Source organism: Nicotiana sylvestris, chromosome 1 (genome assembly GCF_000393655.2).
Source record: "Nicotiana sylvestris chromosome 1, ASM39365v2, whole genome shotgun sequence".
NCBI classification, from domain to species: Eukaryota; Viridiplantae; Streptophyta; class Magnoliopsida; order Solanales; family Solanaceae; genus Nicotiana; species Nicotiana sylvestris.
The window spans coordinates 56,294,399-56,316,987 of NC_091057.1; the positions used below are offsets into that span (position 1 = coordinate 56,294,399).

At 35.2% G+C, this 22,589-nt stretch overlaps 1 protein-coding gene across 2 annotated transcripts; it reads left to right on the top strand.

Moving 5' to 3' along the window:
- Positions 1-8,942: 8,942 nt before the first annotated feature.
- On the top strand, positions 8,943-17,815 carry LOC104229459 (pyruvate, phosphate dikinase, chloroplastic). Of its 2 annotated transcripts, XM_009782112.2 has the most exons (21): positions 8,943-9,097; positions 9,342-9,626; positions 11,058-11,114; positions 11,449-11,679; positions 12,303-12,440; positions 12,612-12,774; positions 12,896-13,131; positions 13,233-13,361; positions 13,529-13,708; positions 14,018-14,155; positions 14,448-14,612; positions 14,694-14,855; positions 14,946-15,035; positions 15,219-15,357; positions 15,547-15,724; positions 16,103-16,232; positions 16,424-16,552; positions 16,740-16,877; positions 16,969-17,046; positions 17,361-17,452; positions 17,593-17,815. In XM_009782112.2, the coding sequence occupies exons 2-21, from the start codon at positions 9,357-9,359 to the stop codon at positions 17,633-17,635; spliced, it is 2,886 nt and encodes a 961-aa protein (XP_009780414.1). In that variant the 5' UTR covers positions 8,943-9,097; positions 9,342-9,356; the 3' UTR covers positions 17,636-17,815. The 2 variants fall into 2 exon arrangements, with proteins under 2 accessions (XP_009780414.1, XP_009780413.1); XM_009782111.2 differs by lacking the exons at positions 8,943-9,097; positions 9,342-9,626 and adding an exon at positions 10,841-10,954.
- The last annotated feature ends 4,774 nt before the right edge of the window (positions 17,816-22,589 follow it).

Here is a 22,589-nt window from a genome sequence, read left to right on the forward strand (position 1 = left end):
ATAAAACGATTTTCCTTGGTGTGCAATTTGGAGAATTTTTGTGTTATTTTTCTTGTATTGTTTGCATTTGTCTGCGCATGTTTATTTTATAAATTAATAAAAAATATAAAAAATACGTCGCATTTGCGTTTAGGATTTAAGTTTACAATTGTTAGTAATTAAGTTTGTTTTACAAAAATGAAAATTACAAAAATAGGCATCTTTTGCATTTTTAGTATTTAATGTCCAATTGTACAGTTTTATGCTTAATTATTACTTAATTGTGCGTTAATTGTTATTGAGAGTTAATTTGCGCTTTTATAAATTAATTTAGTTCTATATAATAATTTAAGGATTTTTTGAATTTAGTTTTAGAAAAACAAAAGAAGAAAAAAAAAACAAAAATATAAAGAAAATCGGAATTGGGCCTCTTCTTCAATTTCAAACCACAGGCCCAAAAAATACCCAACCTTCCCCATGACCCAGTCCATCTCAACACGGGTCGACCCGGTCCGCCCCATAACCCCTTTTCATTTTTCATTTTTTCCCAAAAAACAAACAAACAAAAAAAAACCAAAGCCCTAAAAACTAACCCATCCGCCCCCTTTCTTGCTCTCTTATCCTTAACCATCCCAAACATCCCAAAGACCCTAGCCAACCATGGCTACCTCACCTTCACACACACGCACAACCCCTCAATCGACCACACTTCACTAGTCGTCGAACCTCCATAGCCACACCAAACGACCCCGTTGCCATTGCTTCATCTTCTTTGTCAAGTTCGAGCTCCGTCTCGACATCCATGGCAGAAATCAACCAACGTCCATGGTTGCTTCACCATTGTTTCTTCTGCTACGTCTAAACAAACCCCGTTGCCACTGCTTCATCTTCTTCGTCAAGCTCGAGCTTGAGCTCGACACCCATGGGTGCTGCTGCGTCTTCTCCTCCATTGAGCTCGTTTCCGTTGCTGCTACCTCCAGCTGCCTCGACTGCTCCTGCTTCACCTCACTGCCATCGTCGAGACCCTCTCTGTCATCGTCTTCAACCAAATACCCTACTGTCCCGTTGTTGCGTCTTCTGCTACGTCCAAACGGAACCCATTCTGCTACTTCTTCGTCGAACAACGTCCAGCGATGAACGACCCTCCCTCATCACCATAATTACCGGAAAAACACACACAAACACACACGCTGAAGCCCAACTGAAAACATTCAAAATAGTCCAGAAGTTCTGTCCGGGGTGAGGTCCGTTCGAGTTCGTCGTTGGTCAGTCGTTGTTCGTGGTTCCGATCCGGTTAGTTGTTTTAACCAATTCGTGTTTATCGTTTTTCTTATTTTTCTTCAGTTTGTTTCATTTTTGTTTCATTGTTCTTGTTTATTTTTAGGTAGAAATTATTAGTAATTATAATGTTTTTAGATTTAAGTTGAAGTTCAACTAATTATGTCTTTAGTTTCTTCTGTTGATTTTAAAAGGATTTAGTATAGAAGAGTGTTAGTTTAAATCATTTGAATCCATCATGTTTGTTGTTTAAAATAGATTTAATTCATGTTCGTTTTTGTTTGAAGTTCGTTTTTTTAATCCAGTGATTTAATGTGAGTTTATGTTTTGGTTTTTGATTTGTTGATTTAGTTTGAATCATGTATCTTTGTTGTTAATATTGTTGTCTCTTTGCTCATTCATTTTTGTCTAAGTTAACCAGGATTGGTTCCCAATATGGTTAACTTATTCCCATTAATTTGATGTTGTTCAATCTGTGTTTATGTGATTTGTTGTTTGAATTTGTTTAGAAATTGGTCATATTTGTTGTATTTTGGTTGAGATCGATTAGGTGAATTGGTTATAGCTGATGGGGTAGTTTGGTAAATTGCAGTACGTTCAGGGGGTAAAATGATAATTGCAGTAAGGTCGGAGGGGTATTTTTGGAATTGAACATTTGAACAATTGTTTACTCTGAATGCTTTGTCCACTAGGCATTAACAATATTAAAATAATACATTGTGGGGGACAAGACATGTAATGATGAGGTTGATATATTTATTTAATGTAGTGGGAGACAAAACATGTAGGCATGGGGGATAAGGGAATTAAATAAGAAAAACATTAAGTAGTGGGGACAAAACATGTAGGCATGGGGGACAAAGAAATTAAAATAAGAAAAACATTAAGTAGTGGGGGGGCAAGACATGCAATTAAAAGAATATTTCGGGTTAGTGGTTCAAGACAAGAGTCTTGCTATAAATAAGAGTCATTCTTAACATAGAGAAGATGGAGATTGAAAGAGAACTTGACGGATTTTTGGGGAGAACATTTTTGAGAGAGGAATACATTCTGAAAATCTGAAGAGAGTGTGATAGAGTTTAAAAAGAGAAAACAAAAACAAAGTGAGAAACGAGTTTAGTTTCGGGTTTTAATACACGCGTGGGTTGTTGATGTTTAGTTTCTTTACAAACTTTTGGGTTTGTTCTATTGAGTTGTTCGGTTTTTCTTCAAAGTTTTCTGGGCCTTGAATCGGGTTCGAATTGCTGTTGTTGGGTTGCTGTTGCGTTGCTGTGTTATTACCGTTGCTGACTCCTCCTTCTTTTCTTCTTGTACTGCCATTTTCAGGTACACATTTGTACACTCTCGGCTTGAAGCAAAAAATGAAATATTAATCAGGCTTTGTGCCTGTTGAATTCCTCTTGTTTAGATTTGTGTTTGAATAGAATTTTCCTTTCTTTGTATCAAATGTACTTGACTGATTAATGAGTAATGGGGTAGCACATGTATAACTTCTTCATCTAATAATGCTAGTTTAAATTAATCAAAGAATAATTAATTTGTTTTGATATTATTGTGTGTCTATCTCATGTTCTAGTGTTAGTAAATGATAGAATATAGAATAAAAGCAATCCTTCTTGGTACAAACCCGATTGCAATTTTCCATTTGCATTAACCGTAAACTAATAACTAATAAGTTACGTGTTTTTAGCATGTAATTAATCGGGAGATTTTCTTTTATTTTTAGAGACGAACTTAATAGAAAAATGTAGTCACTGTAGGTTTATCCTTTTAAATAAAAATGAGACGAGCCTCGCCAAAATAAAATGCATAGATTGCGGGGCCCTCACAAAAAATGTATGTGTTAATTACTTAAAACTCGGGACAGGCCGCTTAGCGAACTCCACGACCTTACCCAAAAAATAATAATATGCTAATCGCTTTAGGCACGTATTTAATAAATCTTACCTTCTTAAACTCGGGTGCACATTTATGTGACCCAAATCCAAATCTCAACAGAGTTAAAATATGCCAACAACCACGGGTGCATTGATGTGACGTGGTTCGAGATGTGTTTCCACGATGTTGCAATTCTTGATAAAAATAATAATAATGACAAAGCGGTTAAAAGTTAAAATTCGCACATAGGTTCAATATGTATTAAATCAGATAATCAAGCCGAATATGACAGTTGAGCGACCGTGCTAGAACCACGGAACTCGGGAATGCCTAACACCTTCTCCCGGGTTAACAGAATTCCTTATCCGGATTTCTGGTTCGCGGACTGTAATACAGAGTCATTCTTTTCCTCGATTCGGGATTAAATTGGTGACTTGGGACACCCTAAATCTCCCAAGTGGCGACTCTGAAATAAATAAACAAATCCCGTTTCGATTGTCCTTTAATTGGAAAAACTCTTTCATCCCTCGCGGGGGCGGAAAAAAGAGGTGTGACAAATGGTTGTCACTTAAATTGGAGGGGATGGAAGAGTAGGGTATGATTGCATCTACATGCGTGCAATCTGTAATGGTTAGCATAGGAGATAAAGAAGAAGATTTTGCATGGCAAGGTTTGGCCACATGTCGCATGCTTTCCTCCATTTGTTCATAAGCAATGGTTCTGTGGACAAGTGTGGGTTGACATTTGTAATATTTTTATTTTTAGTGGTCATGTCATTAGAGTTAATAGTTACATTGTTAGTAGGGTTACTAGTTAAATTACTAGGATTATCTTTTCTAGAAGATGTGTTTGGGACAAGATTATTAGTTTATTAGTGGTATTATTAATTCTAGTAGTAATTGGCGTGTCCAATTTACAATGGATTGTTGCATGTTAAGACAATTGGTTAATAATAAAGAATTATTTTTTTGAGGGGTAGTGTCCAAAATAGTATGCTCATTGCACAACTTGGAGAAGCGGTTTTCTAACTGAAAACCAGCTGATTTTACTTCCATCATGGTAATGTGGTATTAGCCATACGAGTATGAAGTATATTACCTTTGTTAGATGACAAGGAGTTAGAATCCTTTGACAAATTTCAACTTTTGTCTGTTGATATACTTAACTGTGGAGGCATTGAATATTTTAACATCAATACCTGCCTCTATTGATGTCTCCTTGCTTGTCTTCGGAATTCTCTTATCCGATCTTCTTGATTTTTGAAAGGATATAGTGTGCCAGTCATCGTCATTGCTTGATTTGTGTGAACTTTGAGTGTCTTGATGTAACTGCTCCTTCTTTATTATTCTCCACCTGAGACATTGGAATTAATATGGTAGGGCAGTGGCCTAAAGTGTGTCCTAATCAACCACATTTTTTACACAGAATTTTGTCTCCTTCATATTCAATTATTTGCTTGTGCTCTTCAATAAATATGAATTTTGCCACAGGTTTGTCCATTGGAACTTCCACACATAGTCTAGCATATCGCCCTTTTAAGATAGATGATGTACAAGCATCAACTTTTAAGAGTCTCCCAATAGAGTTACCAATCTTTTGAAGAATAATCCCTCATAAAATTCAATAGGTAGATTTAGGAGACGGATCCAAATAGCAGTGCATATTTGTTTAGCATCAGAAGCTAAAAATTTGGTTCCCACCTTTGGCAGGAGAGGAAATGACCAAAGATGAACCATGATCCGTTTTGAAGAACTGAATTCATGCTCTCTTGCTTTTGAAATTTTGCAATATAATAATCTTAGCCTAGGTCAATTAGAGAAAAGTTTTCATTTACTTTCCACATTTCCTGAACTTTTTTTTAAGGATTTGGTGAAGAGTTCGTTTACTTTGTAATTTTATGCTTATGGAGTATTTCCAAGGCATATACATACGGTTTCTATCCTCTTGAGAGAGGAAAATTTTCCTTTTACCCGATGTATTATCATTTGTATGCCTTGGCGAGAAGGAAGTATGAATGTCGTTGGATAGAGGAACGATGATTTCAATTATGATGTACGTCCCTTTCTCTCCCCCAATTAATTTGTCTTTAAAGGAAGTTTGTTGATTTCCAGAAGTTGGGGGTATAATCTATGTTAATGTCCTGTGGTTTAGGAGGAATTAAAACCATCTCCATATCAGTATCCATGTTTGGATTGGATATGGCTAGAGAAATTGGTTGAGATAGTCTAGGGATTTTTTAGATAGAAGATGGAGCTTCTCTCAATATAAAAAGCTTTAAATTCTTGTTTGTGGGTAGAAAATAGAAGTTAATAATTGATTATTGTTAAAATTATTTGAATGTTAATATTTGTACTTAAATTTTTAGTTCAAACACTAATTTAGTGATTTACTTTAAAACTATTAAAACTCCAATGTCGATCCTTAGACAAAGTGGGTCTTCTTGATTTGGTATTCTTTGACAAAATTGATAATTATGGATCGTTTGTATTGGTATTTGGAGGTTTTGTTTTACATTTGAGATCATTTGGAGAAGATTTAGAGTGGTTTGACCCAAATTAAAATTAAAATTTCGAAAAATACTTTGTTGAATAACATAGAAAAATTATGCCATGTAGACTTTAATGACTAATTTAACAGATAAGTCATAGGTCAATTGCAGATAATACAAAGTCATGCCAATCTAAAAGAGTTTGGTGAATAATATAATACATAGGTCAAATGCAATTAATACAAAGTCCATACAAATATGATAGAATTTGGTGAATAATTGAACAATCATAAAATTATGCTAGTCGAATAGGGTTTGTGAACAATTAACAATACATGTAAAGTAAATATACTATAAAATTTACTAGCATGGTAGAAAAATCCTTGATAAGCAACAAGTGTGTGTGGAATACTGTCAAAATAAAAATAATATTTAAAGACTAGCTGTTTACATGGCAAATCCTGTCAATCACCCCTTTTTCATTGTAAATGGTGCATTTACACAACTCTTTTGAAGCTATTATTAGATTTTGTCCCTATTTTAAGGAATTGTGCAAATACAAATATAGTCCTTTGGGTAGATACTCCTTCCAAACAACATTAAATTTATATTTCATGTTTACTCATTTATTTTGTAGTTTGATCATGAAATATTAGATTGGTAAATATGTACAATATTTTGCAAAATTTTAAATCGTAGTCTAATATTTCTCATACCCCACTTATGAGATTACACTGAGTCTGTTATTGTTGTAGTCTAACATCTCTCATAATATTTTCAATTTACTAAAAACAAGTCTTTAGACCATAGTTTAACATGTCCATCAATTATAAAAAAATAAAAAGAGAGTAATTTACTAAACAACTAATACAAAAAGGGATACATGACAAAAATTTCTATTTTCATGTTTATGTGTTGTAGTTGGGAAAAATGGCATTCAAAAATTATGAATATTTTTTTTTTTGAACCAAATACTTGAAATGCAAATTAAACATTTTTTAAAAAAAGAGGAGAAACTAAATTTTCCTTTTCAGATTGAAAGGCATTTAGACCCCATTTTCTAGAAAGATCTTGACAACGATGGTAAATTATATACTCTCTCTATCTAGTGGCTGAATAATTTTCTGCTTCAGATATATAGTGGTTCTTGAAATTTTGTTCCCATGACTTTTTCCCCATCTCTTATTGAACTGTTGAATTTTAACATAAAAAGTGTCCTATATTATGTTTCATAAATGTCCAAATAAATTTGCCAAGAAGAATCTTCCTCATTCTCTGGATAACCCAATGGCAAAGAAGGAAAACTATAAGATATATAGAAACAAACTTCTTTTTTATTTTTTTTTTTATTTTTTTTTTGTGTGTTAGGAGAAATGCCACGTGGCACAAATTCTTTGGTGAAAAAGTATATTCCAACAAGTGTGGATAGGGTCCCATTTTTTCAGAACACGTTTTGATTTTTGTTGGTTTCTATTTTTCATTTTTGCTATGTATTTTATCTCCTTAAAGCCTAAAGGTCATCATCACGATCATAAATTAAGCATCATTCATAATGCTTTACTAACCCCCCCCCCCCCCTCAGTTGGATTGTACCATAAGACTATGCTTAAAATTGTACTGCAGTATTTAGCCTATTTAAAAAAAAGTGTAGTAACTAATATTTAAGAAAATGGACTTCCTCAAATTTGAAAAATATTTAAGATTTTTCCCATACTTTAATGTTCTATTACAATTTACACATATAGCATGACCCTCTTTGTTGGTATTACGTACAACTGCTAAATATACCAAACCAATTATATCATCAAATTATGTTCAGATTTTTCCTAACAACAATATCATATCAACTTTATGAAAAGCATAACCGAATATATGAAAGAGAATTTCGGGTTAATTTCATACATTAACGTACAGTTAAAAGTGAACTGTTAACATAATTTTGGGTTAATGACTTTAGTTTAATATTATAGGTATGTTTGGTATGAAGGAAAACATTTTTCAATTTTCCCATGTTTGATTGGCTTAGATGTTTTGGAAAATATTTTCCTTATCAAGAGAAGAGAAAACATTTTCCAAAATTCATTCTCCACCTTCCTCACCCTCACCAACCCACCCCCGCCCCCACTCTCTAAAAAAGGCTTCTTCTTTTTTTTTCAAATTTTAGTTTTTCCGTTATCACCCAACCTACTACTCCTCCACCCATCTCACCCCACCCCTTCCAGCAAAAAAATTATTTTTTTACCTTTTTTTTTTGCAATTTTAAATTTCTGTTTTTTCGTTTTTCTGTACCTCCCCCCACCCCCAATTTTTTTTTCTTATTTTTTTTTGTAATTTCAAATTTCTGCCCTCGTCCCTCCCCATGAAAAAAATATTTTTTAAATATATTTTTCAGTTTTAGTTTTTTTTATTTATCGGTTTAAAGGTTCAAAATTTTACAAGTTCCAAAGTTATGAGTTCGGAGATTTATGTGTTTGAAAGTTTACGGGTTTAGAAATTATAAATTTTATGGGTTCGAAATTCCGCGGTTTCGAAAGTTTAGCAGTTCGAAAGTTTATGAAATTTGTGGGTTCGGAAGGTTGTTGTTTTGAAAGTTTATGGCTTCATGTTTATTATATTTAAATTATTTGTGAATACTCTTGAGAAGTCATTTTCCTTAATTTGCTTACCAAACACCGAAAAATGAATAAGATTATTACTTGTTTTTCAAGAAAATATTTTCCGCTATACCAAACACACCCTATGTGTCTTGGTTTGTTTCTATCTTTAGTCACCTTTTTAAAAACAAAATTAGAGACGTGAAAACATAAGAAAATGTATAACTAAGAGCAATTTGGTAAAAAAGAAGCAACTGGATGCTTGAAATAGGTAAAAGTTTATTAAGAAGAAAACTGTAATAGAGGATATTGAAGTAGTTGACAAAAGAGGAAAAAATAAAACTAGTATAATGAAAAACATGCCAAGCAATATTATTAGTCGAGTTGAGATGCGTGCCATGCCATGAATTGGCCCATACATAACCAACTCAACTTGCATCTTGTATGGGTGGAGTCAAAATTTTAATTTTATAGATTCTAAATTTTAGAAAATATTAATAATTAAATTCTAAATCTAATACTCCTATGTGTATATATTTAATGATTTTTTTAAACAAAAATACAAGTACATTGTTTAAGAAGAAGATATATGCGAAGAAGGGCAACTTTGGAAATTCGTTATTATATCACAAATGTTTTTCCCTCCCAATTAGTCAAAGTCACAGTTAACCATCTTGCAAAAAGACCAACACCATTATTGATCACGCCATTCTAATATCGTCCACAAATAATGCTCTTTTTTTTGTTGCTATTAATTCATTCATATTTTGATGTACTACTATACTATTAGTCCTTGTACATAGCCCAACTACCATTTTTTCTGTTGATTTCAGAAATAACTTTGAAGTTTCAGCTCTTCTCAAACTCAATCACAACAGAAGTATGCATGTTATTTAGCTGTGTGTTTTCCTGTTTTATATATTTATGAATCTTGATATTTAAGTTGCAGGTTATGTTGAAATTCCTTTTCTTGATTACCCTTTTGTTTGTTTAGCAGGGGAGTGTAGGAATTAAATAAAATGTCTTCACTTGCAAATTTTCAGTTCTATGTCTGATATTAAGTTGCAGTTAATGTTAGAATTAGTTACAAATTTCATTTTTTATTAATATATTTGTTAAAGCAGGGGAGTTTGGATTTGATGAGTTCAGCAATGAAGGGGTTATTGTTAAAGTCAAATACAAATGATATGTACATGAGAAAATTAGTCAAAGAAAAGTATAGAGAAGAGCAGATTCAACTATTTCAAGCAAAGAACATACATGTGAATTGGTGTACTGATCGAGGTAAAGTAATTAGATGCAATCAAGAAGCAAATGGGTTTTCAAATCCCAGAAAGCAAAATATTGGCTCTCTTCCACCCCACGCAATTCTGACTCCTGTTTCAGATCCCACTTCAACTACAAAAAAGGTACTGACTTGCCTTTTTGAATAAATGCTGTTAGATTTACAGAATACGTCATGAAACGATTAGTAACATCGAAATTGATTCAATCCAGAGATTACTCTATTGAAAATTGTCGTATACAACAGCAACAACAACATATGTATTTTATAATATGTATGCACACCTTATTCTTACCTTGTTAAGTTAGATAGGTTGTTTTCGGAAGATCCTCAGCTTAGTAAAAGCAAAATCACAGCAGTTATGAAAGGAAGTACTGGTTTGGAGAAAAAATACGATCAACTATTTACTAACCTTCTACCCTAATCCTTGCGACCTCCACACCCTCCTATCAAGGGTCATGTCCTTGATAAGCTGAAGATGTGCCATGTACTGTCCGACCACCTCTCCCTAATACTTCTTCGGCCTACCTCTACCTCTTCTTGGACCCGCCAAAGCCAACCTCTCACGACATATGGTTCAAAATATGTGTTTATTTTTAAATAGGATAAAAGTTTATTTCACTATTACGAGATGTATAGCCTGTTTAGCCAAATTTCTAAAATCAGTTTATTTTGAAAAATGCTTTTCTCAAAAATGCTTTTTAAAAAGTACTTTTGATGAAAAATAAATGTGTTTGGCTAATTAATTTGAAAAATACTTTTGATCAGTATATTTCTTAAAAGTGCTTATGAGGAGAAGCTATTTTTTCTGCTTCTAAAAACGTGCTTATGCCAAATAACTTAACTTTAAAAAAAAACATTTTGGCAATTATTTAATTGCACTCTTCTTAAGAGTGTATTCGATTAAATTACCTCTCTTTTTGAGTAACTAATGATTAGTTCTATGCCTTGTTAGAGTACGTCTAAGGGAATAAGGGTGGAATAAAATAAAAATAAAAGATCTTTTAGTAATTGTTTAAAGCACATATATTTTTAGCTAATGTAACTAATGAATAGAATAGAGGGAGTATTATTTATGAAAAAAGAAGTAACAACTAAGCATTGATTTAGTAATGTGGATTTTAGGAAGGGATCTCTCTTTACCCAACCAACGAAAGACTTGTTAAAATGGCGATAATTCAGGATAAACCTCAGAATTTTATGAATAACAGAGGATAAAGGAAAAATTTGACTTTGTTTACACGTGCTCTTGGTTTGAGGTTGAATTTGTCCTTTTGTAGCTTAAAACTGACACCTAGATTTGCCTAATACACGTGCCTATATATAAGTTTGTTCATTCACTGAGACTGATAACTCTTCACTCAGTGATAGCTGAATTAGGAGACAAAATTGTTCTTTGAATTCTACACTTGCACATATCTGCTTAATTTCTCCTCAAGCGTAAACATGCAGGTACATTTTGCTGAATTTTATATATCCAAAAATGTTTTACGTAGCTTAAAATGACCCTGTAAGTTGAATTTCAATCTTTTTTGTTTGTTTGTTTGGTGGGCAGAGAGTATACACTTTTGGAAAAGGAAAGAGCGAAGGAAACAAGGGCATGAAGTCCTTGGTAAGTTATTTTCCGATCCATCTCCTATTTTTTTTTTTTTTTTCTATTTTCTTTCCTTCGCAATTCACATGCCATATTAGTAAGAAAATTTTAATATATTGCTATAGAGTCGTGCTCTTCAAACTTAGTATAAAGGAGCAACATGTTGTCTTTGCTAGCTCAAGAAAGGACGTGGTTAAAATTCCAGGTTAACCACTAAATTTGTTTAACCTGAGCCTACCCTAACCCTTCGTCGGGTTACTAATTTCAATAGCTATTTTTTAGGCGAAGTTAAAACTCTTTTATGTGTGTTTGATTAAGCTTATAATTATGAACATTTGTATGTGTGGTGTAGTTGGGAGGTAAAGGTGCAAATCTAGCTGAAATGGCGAGCATCGGATTATCGGTGCCCCCGGGCCTTACTATATCGACAGAAGCATGCCAGGAGTATCAGAATGGCAAAAAACTTCCACAAGGACTGTGGGAGGAGATACTGGAAGGTTTAGAGACTGTGGAGAAAAACATGGGAGCTTTCCTTGGGAACCCCTCCAAGCCTCTCCTTCTCTCGGTCCGGTCTGGTGCAGCTGTAAGTCTCTTCTGTGTATTCGTGTAATCTTGTGTCTTCATCCATAGCTAGTCCTTGCTTATATCTCACTCTTCATCAGAAATCATTTTTTAGGAGCATACAGTATGCTTCGGTCTTCTCTTTTTATCTTCTTGTTGTTATTACTTGTTGCCTTTACTTTCTTTTCATTATTTCTTTAGCCGAGCCGAGGGTCTATATAGACTGCGTACATCTCCTTCACAGACTCCACTTGTGGGAATTCATTGTTATTGTTGTTGTTGTTGCTTCTATCCTATACTCCGCATTTTGTGATATTCATATTATTGAATCAAAAATCCTTGATCTTGTTTATTGAATATAAAAATTGTGATGTATATTTTGAGTGCTCAATAGGTGCTTGTTTTGTTAAGTGACTCTAGAGACATCTTTTTGTGGATAATCTTCCTTCTAAGTAAAAGCAATAAAAAAATTCTCTTGATTGGTTGTACATAAGCTTTAGTCTTTCTAGTTGGACAATTTGAGAATGAAGATTAGTTCAGGGCTAGACATTATGCTTGTTAGTCCATTTAACTAGGTGTATCATGTATGTAGTTTACTTTATTTCTATTTATTCCTCTGCTAATTTTTGCTTGATCTACTTATAGATTTCTATGCCTGGGATGATGGATACTGTCTTGAACCTTGGACTCAATGATGAAGTCGTTACTGGTTTGGCTGCCAAAAGTGGAGAGAGGTTTGCTTATGACTCGTACAGACGGTTTCTTGACATGTTTGGAGATGTGGTGAGTATTCTCATCTGGCGTCTTGTCCTTTTCTAATTTTTCCAACTCATGTATCAACTTCCTTGTTTTTCAAATTTTCCTACATTTCTTGAAAGGGAAACGGACCGCCGGTCAAATTCTCTTTGTAGATTTTATCTCCTACGGTTCTCACATTGCTCTGTTTGATTGAAGGTAATGGGTATTTCACATTCATTATTTGCGGAGAAGTTAGAGAAAATGAAGGACGCCAAAGGAGTGAAGCTTGATACAGAGCTGACAGCATCTGATCTTAAACAGCTTGTGGAACAGTACAAAAATGTCTATGTTGAAGCTAAGGGTGAAAAGTTTCCTTCAGGTATTGTAAACCACAACCATCTTCCACCGATGGCCTGCATCCTAAAAGAGTCACAAAAGGGCTACTCTGTCAATTTTTTGGTTATGAGAGTAAATTTTGTGGGTTATGATTCTGTATACAGATCCCAAAAAACAGTTGGAGTTGGCGGTCAAAGCAGTTTTTGATTCTTGGGACAGTCCAAGAGCCATCAAATATCGAAGCATTAACCAGATAACAGGACTTAAAGGAACTGCAGTAAACATTCAGTGCATGGTGTTCGGGAACATGGGTAACACTTCGGGAACAGGTGTTCTCTTCACTAGGAATCCAAGCACCGGCGAGAAGAAGCTCTATGGAGAATTTCTAGTCAATGCTCAGGTCTAAAATTATGCTATTTTAGTTCCTTTTTTGGTGCATTTGAAGTTTTAAGAACGTCTCATATTTTTGTCAAAAAAGCTGATAAAAACTGCATTAATCAGGGAGAGGATGTTGTCGCTGGAATTAGAACGCCTCAGGACTTGGACACAATGAAGGAGTGCATGCCTGAAGCATACAAGGAGCTTGTTGAGAACTGTGAGATTTTAGAGCGGCATTATAAAGATATGATGGTAAACCTCTGGTTTTATATTTGATTACAGCATATTCTTGCTTAGTTGTTTTACCTTTCTATTTTCAGATTCTGACTAATAATCTATACATCTCCACTAAATAGAAAAATCAGAACATTATTACGAATCTTTTCTCTTTCCTTTTTTTTTTGGGGGGCGAATGGCAGGATATCGAATTCACTGTTCAAGAAAATAGACTGTGGATGTTACAATGCCGAACAGGGAAGCGTACGGGTCAAGGAGCTGTAAAGATAGCAGTTGACATGGTGAATGAGGGACTTGTTGACAAGCGCACAGCTATAAAGATGGTGGAGCCACAGCATCTAGACCAACTTCTTCACCCCCAGGTCCGGATATGTTGATAAATCTTGCATGGAGTGTGATGTAGCACTTATGCAATAACTCTTTTTTGCTTTTAGAAAATAGTCAACTCTAGGATGTATCAGTTAGTAGCTCCGATGTAAGGTAATATTCTTCACTTAGGTATTATTTTAATAACCCACTTTGACTGTACATCAAAAGGGATTTGCTGGATAATCATTTCCGGATAGGCAACAAGAACTACTTCACTTGAACTTTTCAGATGATGCATTACGCTTATCACTTTATTGTAAATATAAAGATAAATACTTATTTTCTTCTTTTGTTTGTCATAGTTTGAAAATCCATCAGCTTATAAAGACAAGGTGATTGCCAATGGCCTTCCTGCCTCTCCTGGGGCAGCAGTGGGACAGGTTGTGTTTTGTGCTGAAGATGCTGAAGCATGGCATGCACAAGGGAAGAGTGCTATTTTGGTATTTCCTCACCTTACCCTGTATTATCTTTGTTTATATGAATTATCCATGATTTATTTTCTTTTATATTGTCCTGTGGAAGGGGAGGGGAGTGTTTGTAGGGAGGTAACTCAAACTAAGACATTGTTTATTGATATCTTCTCATCAACCATTTATCGATACAACATCAGTGTTTCAGCTTATTGACTTATGAAGTTGGACTTATTGGAAACAACATTCACAACGTTCTTGCCTTGTGCAATTAACAGTTTTTTCGTTCTTGAAATTGAACTTTCCCTTATGGCATATAAAGGTGAGAACTGAAACAAGTCCAGAGGATGTCGGAGGCATGCATGCTGCTGCTGGGATCTTAACCGCACGGGGTGGTATGACATCTCATGCAGCTGTTGTAGCCCGTGGCTGGGGTAAATGTTGCGTGTCCGGGTGTGCTGATATTCGTGTTAATGAGTCGGATAAGGTACGGCTAAAGCTACCGAAAATGAACATAAGTGTTGACATCAAAGAACTTGGAAGAATTCATTTGACCAGTTTAATGCAGGTTGTCACCATTGGAGACAAATTTATTCATGAAGGAGAGTGGCTTTCATTGAACGGATCAACAGGTGAAGTAATCTTGGGCAAACAACCACTCGCGCCTCCAGCTATGACTGGCAATTTGGAGATCTTCATGTCTTGGGCTGATAAGATAAGGCGCATCAAGGTGCCGCAGGATATACAGTAGTATTATGCTTCATAAGTTACTTCGATGATATACTTTTAACTGATCATGAATATGTTGCCAATGGATTAGGTTATGGCAAATGCTGACACACCAGAAGATGCACTAACAGCAAGGAATAATGGCGCTCAAGGGATTGGTCTATGTAGGACAGAGCACATGGTACTAACTTGTTGTATTTTTTTGCAATCTACATTGCCACTCTTCGGGCGATTTCCAGTTTTCTTGCCTACTTTAATGAAGAGGAATAATAATCAGTACTGTCTCAAGAGAAGTGCCATATCTTTTATTGTGAAATTTGTTTATTTATATTTGCGGTGAGCTGATGTATATCTCTCTTTTCAGTTCTTTGCATCTGACGAAAGGCTAAAAGCTGTAAGAAGGATGATAATGGCAGCTACTCCTGAGCAGAGGAAGGAGGCACTAGACTCATTGTTGCCTTATCAGCGATCCGACTTTGAGGGCATTTTCCGTGCAATGGATGGTAACTTCAATAGTGTCCAGATTTTGTATTTCACTGCCTTGCTAGATAAAAGTTCATTTCTGTATTCATAAAAATACAACCATAATTAGAATTCAGTTTGCGCTAGTGGAATGGCTATCCATATTTCCAAGTTGACATAAAACTTCCGAAGAGAGTATGTCAGATGTCCTAAGTTTTCTATCTTTTCAGGTTTTCCGGTGACAATTCGACTGTTAGACCCACCACTTCATGAATTTTTGCCAGAAGGGAGCTTAGAAGAGATTGTCAATGAACTAACAACAGATATAGGCATGCGCGAGGAAGATGTCTATTCTAGGATTGAGAAATTATCAGAAGTCAATCCCATGCTTGGATTTCGAGGCTGCAGGTCTGATCTTTTCGTGTCACAATCAATTGATCTATTTTACTACATTATTTGAATTTATCGGAACGATTGAGGATGTCTAAAAGTAAGAAAAGTATGGTTAGTCTCCAAATTCTTAAAAGTGTGTGCGTGTGTGTATATATATATATATAGGTGCATATGTTATCTCACAAATTCCACAATCAAATGCATAACTTGGTCAGTGCTAATATGATTTCTGAGTTAGGCAATGCAGTACCTATTTTATGCTCAAAATCCAGAATCAAATTACTTATAATGTTCTGCTAGCAGTTTTCTGGTGGAACCTGTATTGTGTCTGAAAACTGTATATAGCAAACTTATTTCTCTAATATAGCGATGTTTGTTTTTTCTGTTCAACAGACTAGGTATATCCTACCCTGAGCTGACAGAAATGCAGGCTCGTGCAATCTTTCAAGCTGCTATAGCTATGAGCAACCAGGGTATTTCAGTCTTTCCGGAGATAATGGTTCCCCTTGTTGGAACACCTCAAGTATGTCTTTCTGGCGTTTATAAGAAATTTTTCTCTACTCTTACATCTTGAATATAGTTGTTGTATCAAGAGTAAAGAGACATCATTGCCATTTCATTTTATGAAGTGTATAAAAAGGGGTTGAGTCGGTTATATTGTAATAGTGGATTTTTGCCTTTGTTTACTTTGACAATTGCATTTTTAATTGACAGGAATTAGGTCATCAAGTCGGTTTAATCCGTCATGTTGCCAAAAAGGTTTTCTCGGAGATGGGTACCTCGTTGAATTATAAGGTTGGCACCATGATAGAGATTCCTAGAGCTGCTTTGATTGCAGACGAGGTATGTTTTTTCCTCTTATTTTACTAGTGATTAAAGATTATCAACTTGCTAATATCTTCAATGATATATTTCGATCCCAATGCTACACAAGCGACAACCATGAAAACTCTAACTTCTACTCTAGAAAAGCTTCCACTTTGCTATGTTGCTTTGCTTATGCTCCATATTTTCTGTAAACTGGTGATAGATTGCTAAAGAAGCAGAGTTCTTTTCCTTTGGGACCAATGACCTCACGCAAATGACGTTTGGGTACAGTAGAGATGATGTTGGCAAGTTTCTTCCTATATATCTATCTAAAGGCATCCTCCAACATGATCCATTCGAGGTTAGCTTGTCGTATCTCAAATTACTGTCCGTGTGATATGCAAAAATTTGGAAACTAGCATATTGAAACTTGAAGATTTAATGTCATTCAGGTCCTTGATCAAAAGGGTGTTGGCCAACTCATCAAGATGGCTACTGAAAGAGGTCGTGCAGCGAGGCCAAACTTGAAGGTCAGTTACAAACTGAATAAGAGATTTAACTTGTATACGCTAATACTGTAAATAACTCTTACAGTGTAATTTAACATCCAAGAAGCTAGTTTCACTTTTATGGGTAGTATCCTGGAGTTTTTATTTTTTTATTTTTAAGTGACCTTACTTTTTTAGCTCTTAGTGTGTAGAAGTTAAGCTCTTCAATGTGATTCCCTAAAAGAAACTTTGGATCATTATCAGTTGTCTGTGCCTTTGGGGACTATATTCTTAATTTTTAGTTCAAAGTGTAAGGCTTCTTTTTGTTCATTGATTAAAATCTTGAGATATAACAGGTTGGAATTTGTGGAGAACATGGTGGGGAGCCCTCTTCAGTTGCATTTTTTGCCGAGGCTGGATTGGACTATGTTTCTTGCTCTCCATTCAGGTAACCTTGCTGAAACCGTAATTTGCTGATTTCTAGAATTTCGGTCATATCGAAAATATATTGTGTATACGACTATATTAATCGGTATATACGAGTATATTAATTGGCGATTTTTTTGTATAATGCATGTGCTTAAACAGGGTGCCCATTGCTAGGCTAGCTGCAGCTCAAGTTGTAGTTTGAAGGCAAGGTTCAAGGAGGAAGAAAGATCAACTCGATTCTCAGAAGCTGTAAATAAATAATAAGATTACTACAAAAAAAGTTGTTAGAGAAGAGGGGAACAAAATCTATTATTTCCTTTTTAGACAAACAATTGTTTCCTATGGTGCGAAACAATAAATAACAGATTTATTCTTCTTTTCACATCCTTATTCTTGTTATATGATATTCTGTTTTTTACAGTTCATATTTCAAGCGTGGATATATGTTTGCTTCACTAGGAGATTGTGTAGTTTGTTACATCAATTCCAAAAGGATAATTTGCATGGACTTAATGGAGTTTATAATTGCAAAAAGGAATCAAAGTATTGGAGTTGTGTTTTGTTGAGTTTTATGCATACAATACAGGGAGTCAAAGTTAATGGTTGTGGCATGTTGAGCACATTCTCGACAGTCCCAGTGAGGGCAAGATATATGCTACACATTGATCCTCTGCTGTGTAACTGAGTAAAAACACTTTAAAACTTGACTTACCCAACTTTGCTTAAAATTATCACCCAATTTGGAAGCAGATATAAGTCAGAATAATTGTTTTTCATCACCCAATTCGGAGGCAAATATAATTCAGAATAATTGTTTTTCAAAGGATGGTTACAGAGGGGAGACTTCTTTACCATTTTAAACCATACTGAAATACTTCTTTTAGGCAGTTGAGCATCCGATCTCTTAATTTGCTGGCCAGTTCTTAAGCATTCTCTAAGTGTTAGAAGTACGTCAGACTCCTTGGGTCACTCTGGGCTGATGGCGCTTTGTAACGGCTTATCTGAAGTCCAACAACAGATCCCTATTCGCGACAGAGAACAAGACAGCATGACTTTGCTTCCATAGATTTGTTGAATTTACGACGAATTGGATTTAAACAAATATCTCTGTGTGCTGCCCTACCTTTCGATTGACACACGGTTGAGGAGGCAGATCATAATTTTAGACGACAATAGGCCTACCGAAATTTTATACAACAATAGACCTACAGTTAATTGATTTCAAGCTAGATACTTGAATTTTGTTCAAAAAGCTCTTGTACAAGAAAATAAAGAGTAGTTGGGATAGATTTGGTAGGCCGCTATGGAGAGCCACGTTGCTCGGGGGATCTAAATATTTGGAACTTTTGAATACTTAAATCAATTTTTGAGACAAAAGTGTTAAGATTATTGTGAAAAAGACACTTTCCTTGTTAGTGTTTATTATTTAAAAATAGGTTTAAAAAGAACCCCAAACTTCTAGAATTATCACAAATGCCTTAAATGGACCCCAGCCATCTTTAAAAACATAAAAATCTAGCCCACAATCCCCAACTGGGCCCCACCCCCTAAAAATAAAAAGAAAACCCTCCCCGTTCCCGCTCCCGGCCCCATTCCCCATTGCCAATTCACAAAAACCTCTCTCTTCTTCTTCTTCTTCTTTCTTTAACCCCAACATTATTTTCCCATAGATCTTCTTCTTTGATGTTCTTGTTCTTTATTAAAAAAGATTGATGAAGAAAGACAAGAACAATTGGAGATTGACCCTTGCACCATTGAGAAACATTTGTCCGTAATTTGCTAAATTGATTTGTGCATCACATCAAGGGAGATATTCAGTCTATTTGTCACTGCTGGTAAGTAACGATGGTGTTTAAGCTTATTTTTTTTCGTCTGCAGATATTGCAAGTTTTCTTCGATTTCTTAAACATTCTGTGAGATGTTTAAAATATTCTGATATATTTGTAGGTAGTTGTTTCAAACATCCTGAAAATCCAATCAAGATGTTTTAAACATCCTCTTAGGATATTTCAAACATCCTAAGTATATTCTCAAGATGTTTTAAACATCTTCTTAGAATGTTTGAAACTTCATTAGGATGTTTGCAAAAAACTTGATTCTTTAAATCAATTATTTATATATTTGTGATATCTTTAGGTATTACAATCATAAAATGATTAATTATATAGTATGAGAGTTGATTGTCACGGTGAATGAGAAGAGTGCTCTACTCATTTTACCTGGCGTTCGAAGAGTAAAGAGACGGTTCTAAATAAAAGTGCGTACAAATGTTACGTATGATGAGTTTGTTGATAAGATTATTAGTGGTTGTGAATTAATTTGTTATCCGAGTGATGTCTCCATGACTTACATGCATAGCATTGGTGAAAAGCACAAGAAAGTAGCTCCCTTTAAAATAAAGAATTATGATTATTTGAGCTATTATTTGGAAGATGAAAATAGGCCCATTCTAAGGGTATCTATGCCGAGCGCAAAACACAATAGAAAATTTATGCTCGCTAGTCAAATATACTATAGTTTAATTATCATCTCCACAGGGATTTGATTTAAATAATGTTCAAGTAATTTTTGGCTTAAACGCTATTCGAGATGATCAACACTTTGATTGAGAATGATTATTGTTACATCTCGCATTTTCATATGTTAAAAGCTTCGTCTTCAGTTAATTGATATAGACTCGGGGATGAGATCATCTTGACGTTAACATATTTATGCTATTTATAACAAGCAATCAAGAAGTGTCATGAAGGATAAAGGGGTACACGAATTAAAGAAAACGAGTTTCGTTGAAAGTGGCCAATTTGAGATAAAATACGGGTCGAGCAATAATACCCGATGATTATGAACTAGTACCATGCAAGGTACCATATGACCATGGTAGTATAATATATAAAGTATATTAAAAATAAATAGAATTTTAAGTAATTTGTGACAAATTTTAAATTATGCGGGTAATTGGTTAATTATCGGGTAACGGAACATTACCCAATTAACTAAGAAGTGGATAAAAATTAACAAAATTACACCCCAAAAGAAATGTGGCAGCCCCCTTTTAGTTTAATGTGACTCATTATCCATCTTTACATGTGTCACATTAAGATTTAAGTGGCAATCATTTAAGATTGGAGTAAATTCTCCATTTACTTGCATGACATCATCCTAATCATTTGAACCAAAGGCTACTGCAGAACCCATAACGAGCTTATAAGCATTATCCATGAATCTTTCCTTCAAAAACGTTCTGTCTGTGGTCCACAAGAAATATTACAAACAGAAGCTAAATGACTCACTTTGATATATATATATATATATATATATATATATATATATATATATATAATCTTCTTCAAAACCGTTAGAAACAGAAGCAAATTTTCCAACGAGAATTTGTTGGAATAGTAGCAATGTGAAATTTTGCGGTTCTAGAAGAGTACGGTGCAATCTTCGCCAAGAATATTATACGAAGTTTTCCTGCTCCAGGTATGTTAAGGTCATCCCTTCTTTCTTTTGTCATGGTCCAAATTATACTGAAGAAACGAGCAAACGCACAATTTCCATAAATTACTCTTTTCATAGAAATATTAGGGGTGTCTATATTCTTGATTCCCCATGTGAATTATTATTATCTTCTGTTCATGGGTCTCAAAAGGAATATTGAGATTTTTATGTATTTTTCATGCATTTCACCCATTTATACATGTGCATTGACCCATGACCAGATGACGTTATATACGCGTATATATGTAAATATATGTATATGGGATATGGGAAAAGGTTACAACGTTATATACGCACCACCACCTGATCAGCTGGTACATGTTGATGATGTTGCCCACAGTGGCCGAGACGATATGATGGGATGCCCTCAGTTACTTGATGATATTATGTACACCTATACCTATGCATGACACGATTTTTATACGCATGTGCATGACATTATAAATGTTTCAGAATTTACAAAATTATTTAGATTTAAAGATGTGTTTCTTTATTCCATGTTTCACCTATGTCTTTTATGTACTAATTTCATGCCTTACATACTCAGTACATTTTTCGTATTGACGCCCTATTTCATGGGACCTGCGTTTCATACCCGCAGGTGCAGGTAGGCAAGTTGACGGTCCCCCTTCTTAGGATCCCTAATCAGCGAGAGTTGGCGTGCTCCACTTGATCTGGAGCTGCTTTTGATTTTGATACGATACGTTTGTATATATATATATATATATATATATATATGGGTATGACGTGGTTCAGTCCCGTCTTTGTACAGTTATGTTTCTATTAGAAGTCTGTAGATAGTATGTCTAGTTGGATAGTATGTGGCCTTGCCGGCTTCCAGTTTTGAGATGTATAGTTGTCTATAGCAGCCTTGTCGGCTCGCCCTACGTATGTTGTACGTATATGTATGTATGCTTTTTTTGGCAGATTTCCTTCATGTACTTTATTCTCGTAATTCAGCAGATGTTATTCAGGTTTATATCTTAGACACATGCTTAGGGGTGTTTGACAGGTAGGACTCGGGCACCCGTCGCGGCCCATCGGTTTGGGTCGTGACAAAAGTGGTATCAGAGCAGTTCTGTCCTACGGTTATCTACAAACCGTGTCTAGTAGAGTCTTGTTTATGGATGTGTTGTGCACCACACTTATAAATAGGAGGCTACAGGACATATAGGATGTTATCCTCTCTTTTTATCTCAGATCGTGCGATACAAGAATTCATGTTCCTAACAATATGTTATATTTTTTGCAATGCCTCCAAAGAGTACGGTCGCCCAGAAGAGAAAGTCCGTGGCTGGTGAGACTACTAGTCGAGGTCCACGAGTTACCAGGGCTCGGGGAGAGTCTCATGGTGAGGTTTCATCTTAGACTTTACATACCTCGCCCTTTTCCAGAAGAGCTCCGAGGGGCACCAACTCCAGCGTCTACCCCTGTACCTTCAACACCTCAGCTAGATACACCGGGTCAAGAGATGAGAGATGATATCCAGCTATTAACCAATTAGTAGCCGCGCAGGCTCGGCGTCAGGAAATAGGTATTGGTCATGCAGATAGGTCCGTCAGTGCAAGGGTTCGTGACTTCATCAATCTAGACCCTCCGATATTCACTGGGGCATATCCGAATGAGGACCCTCAGGTATTTATTGATAGAGTGCAAAG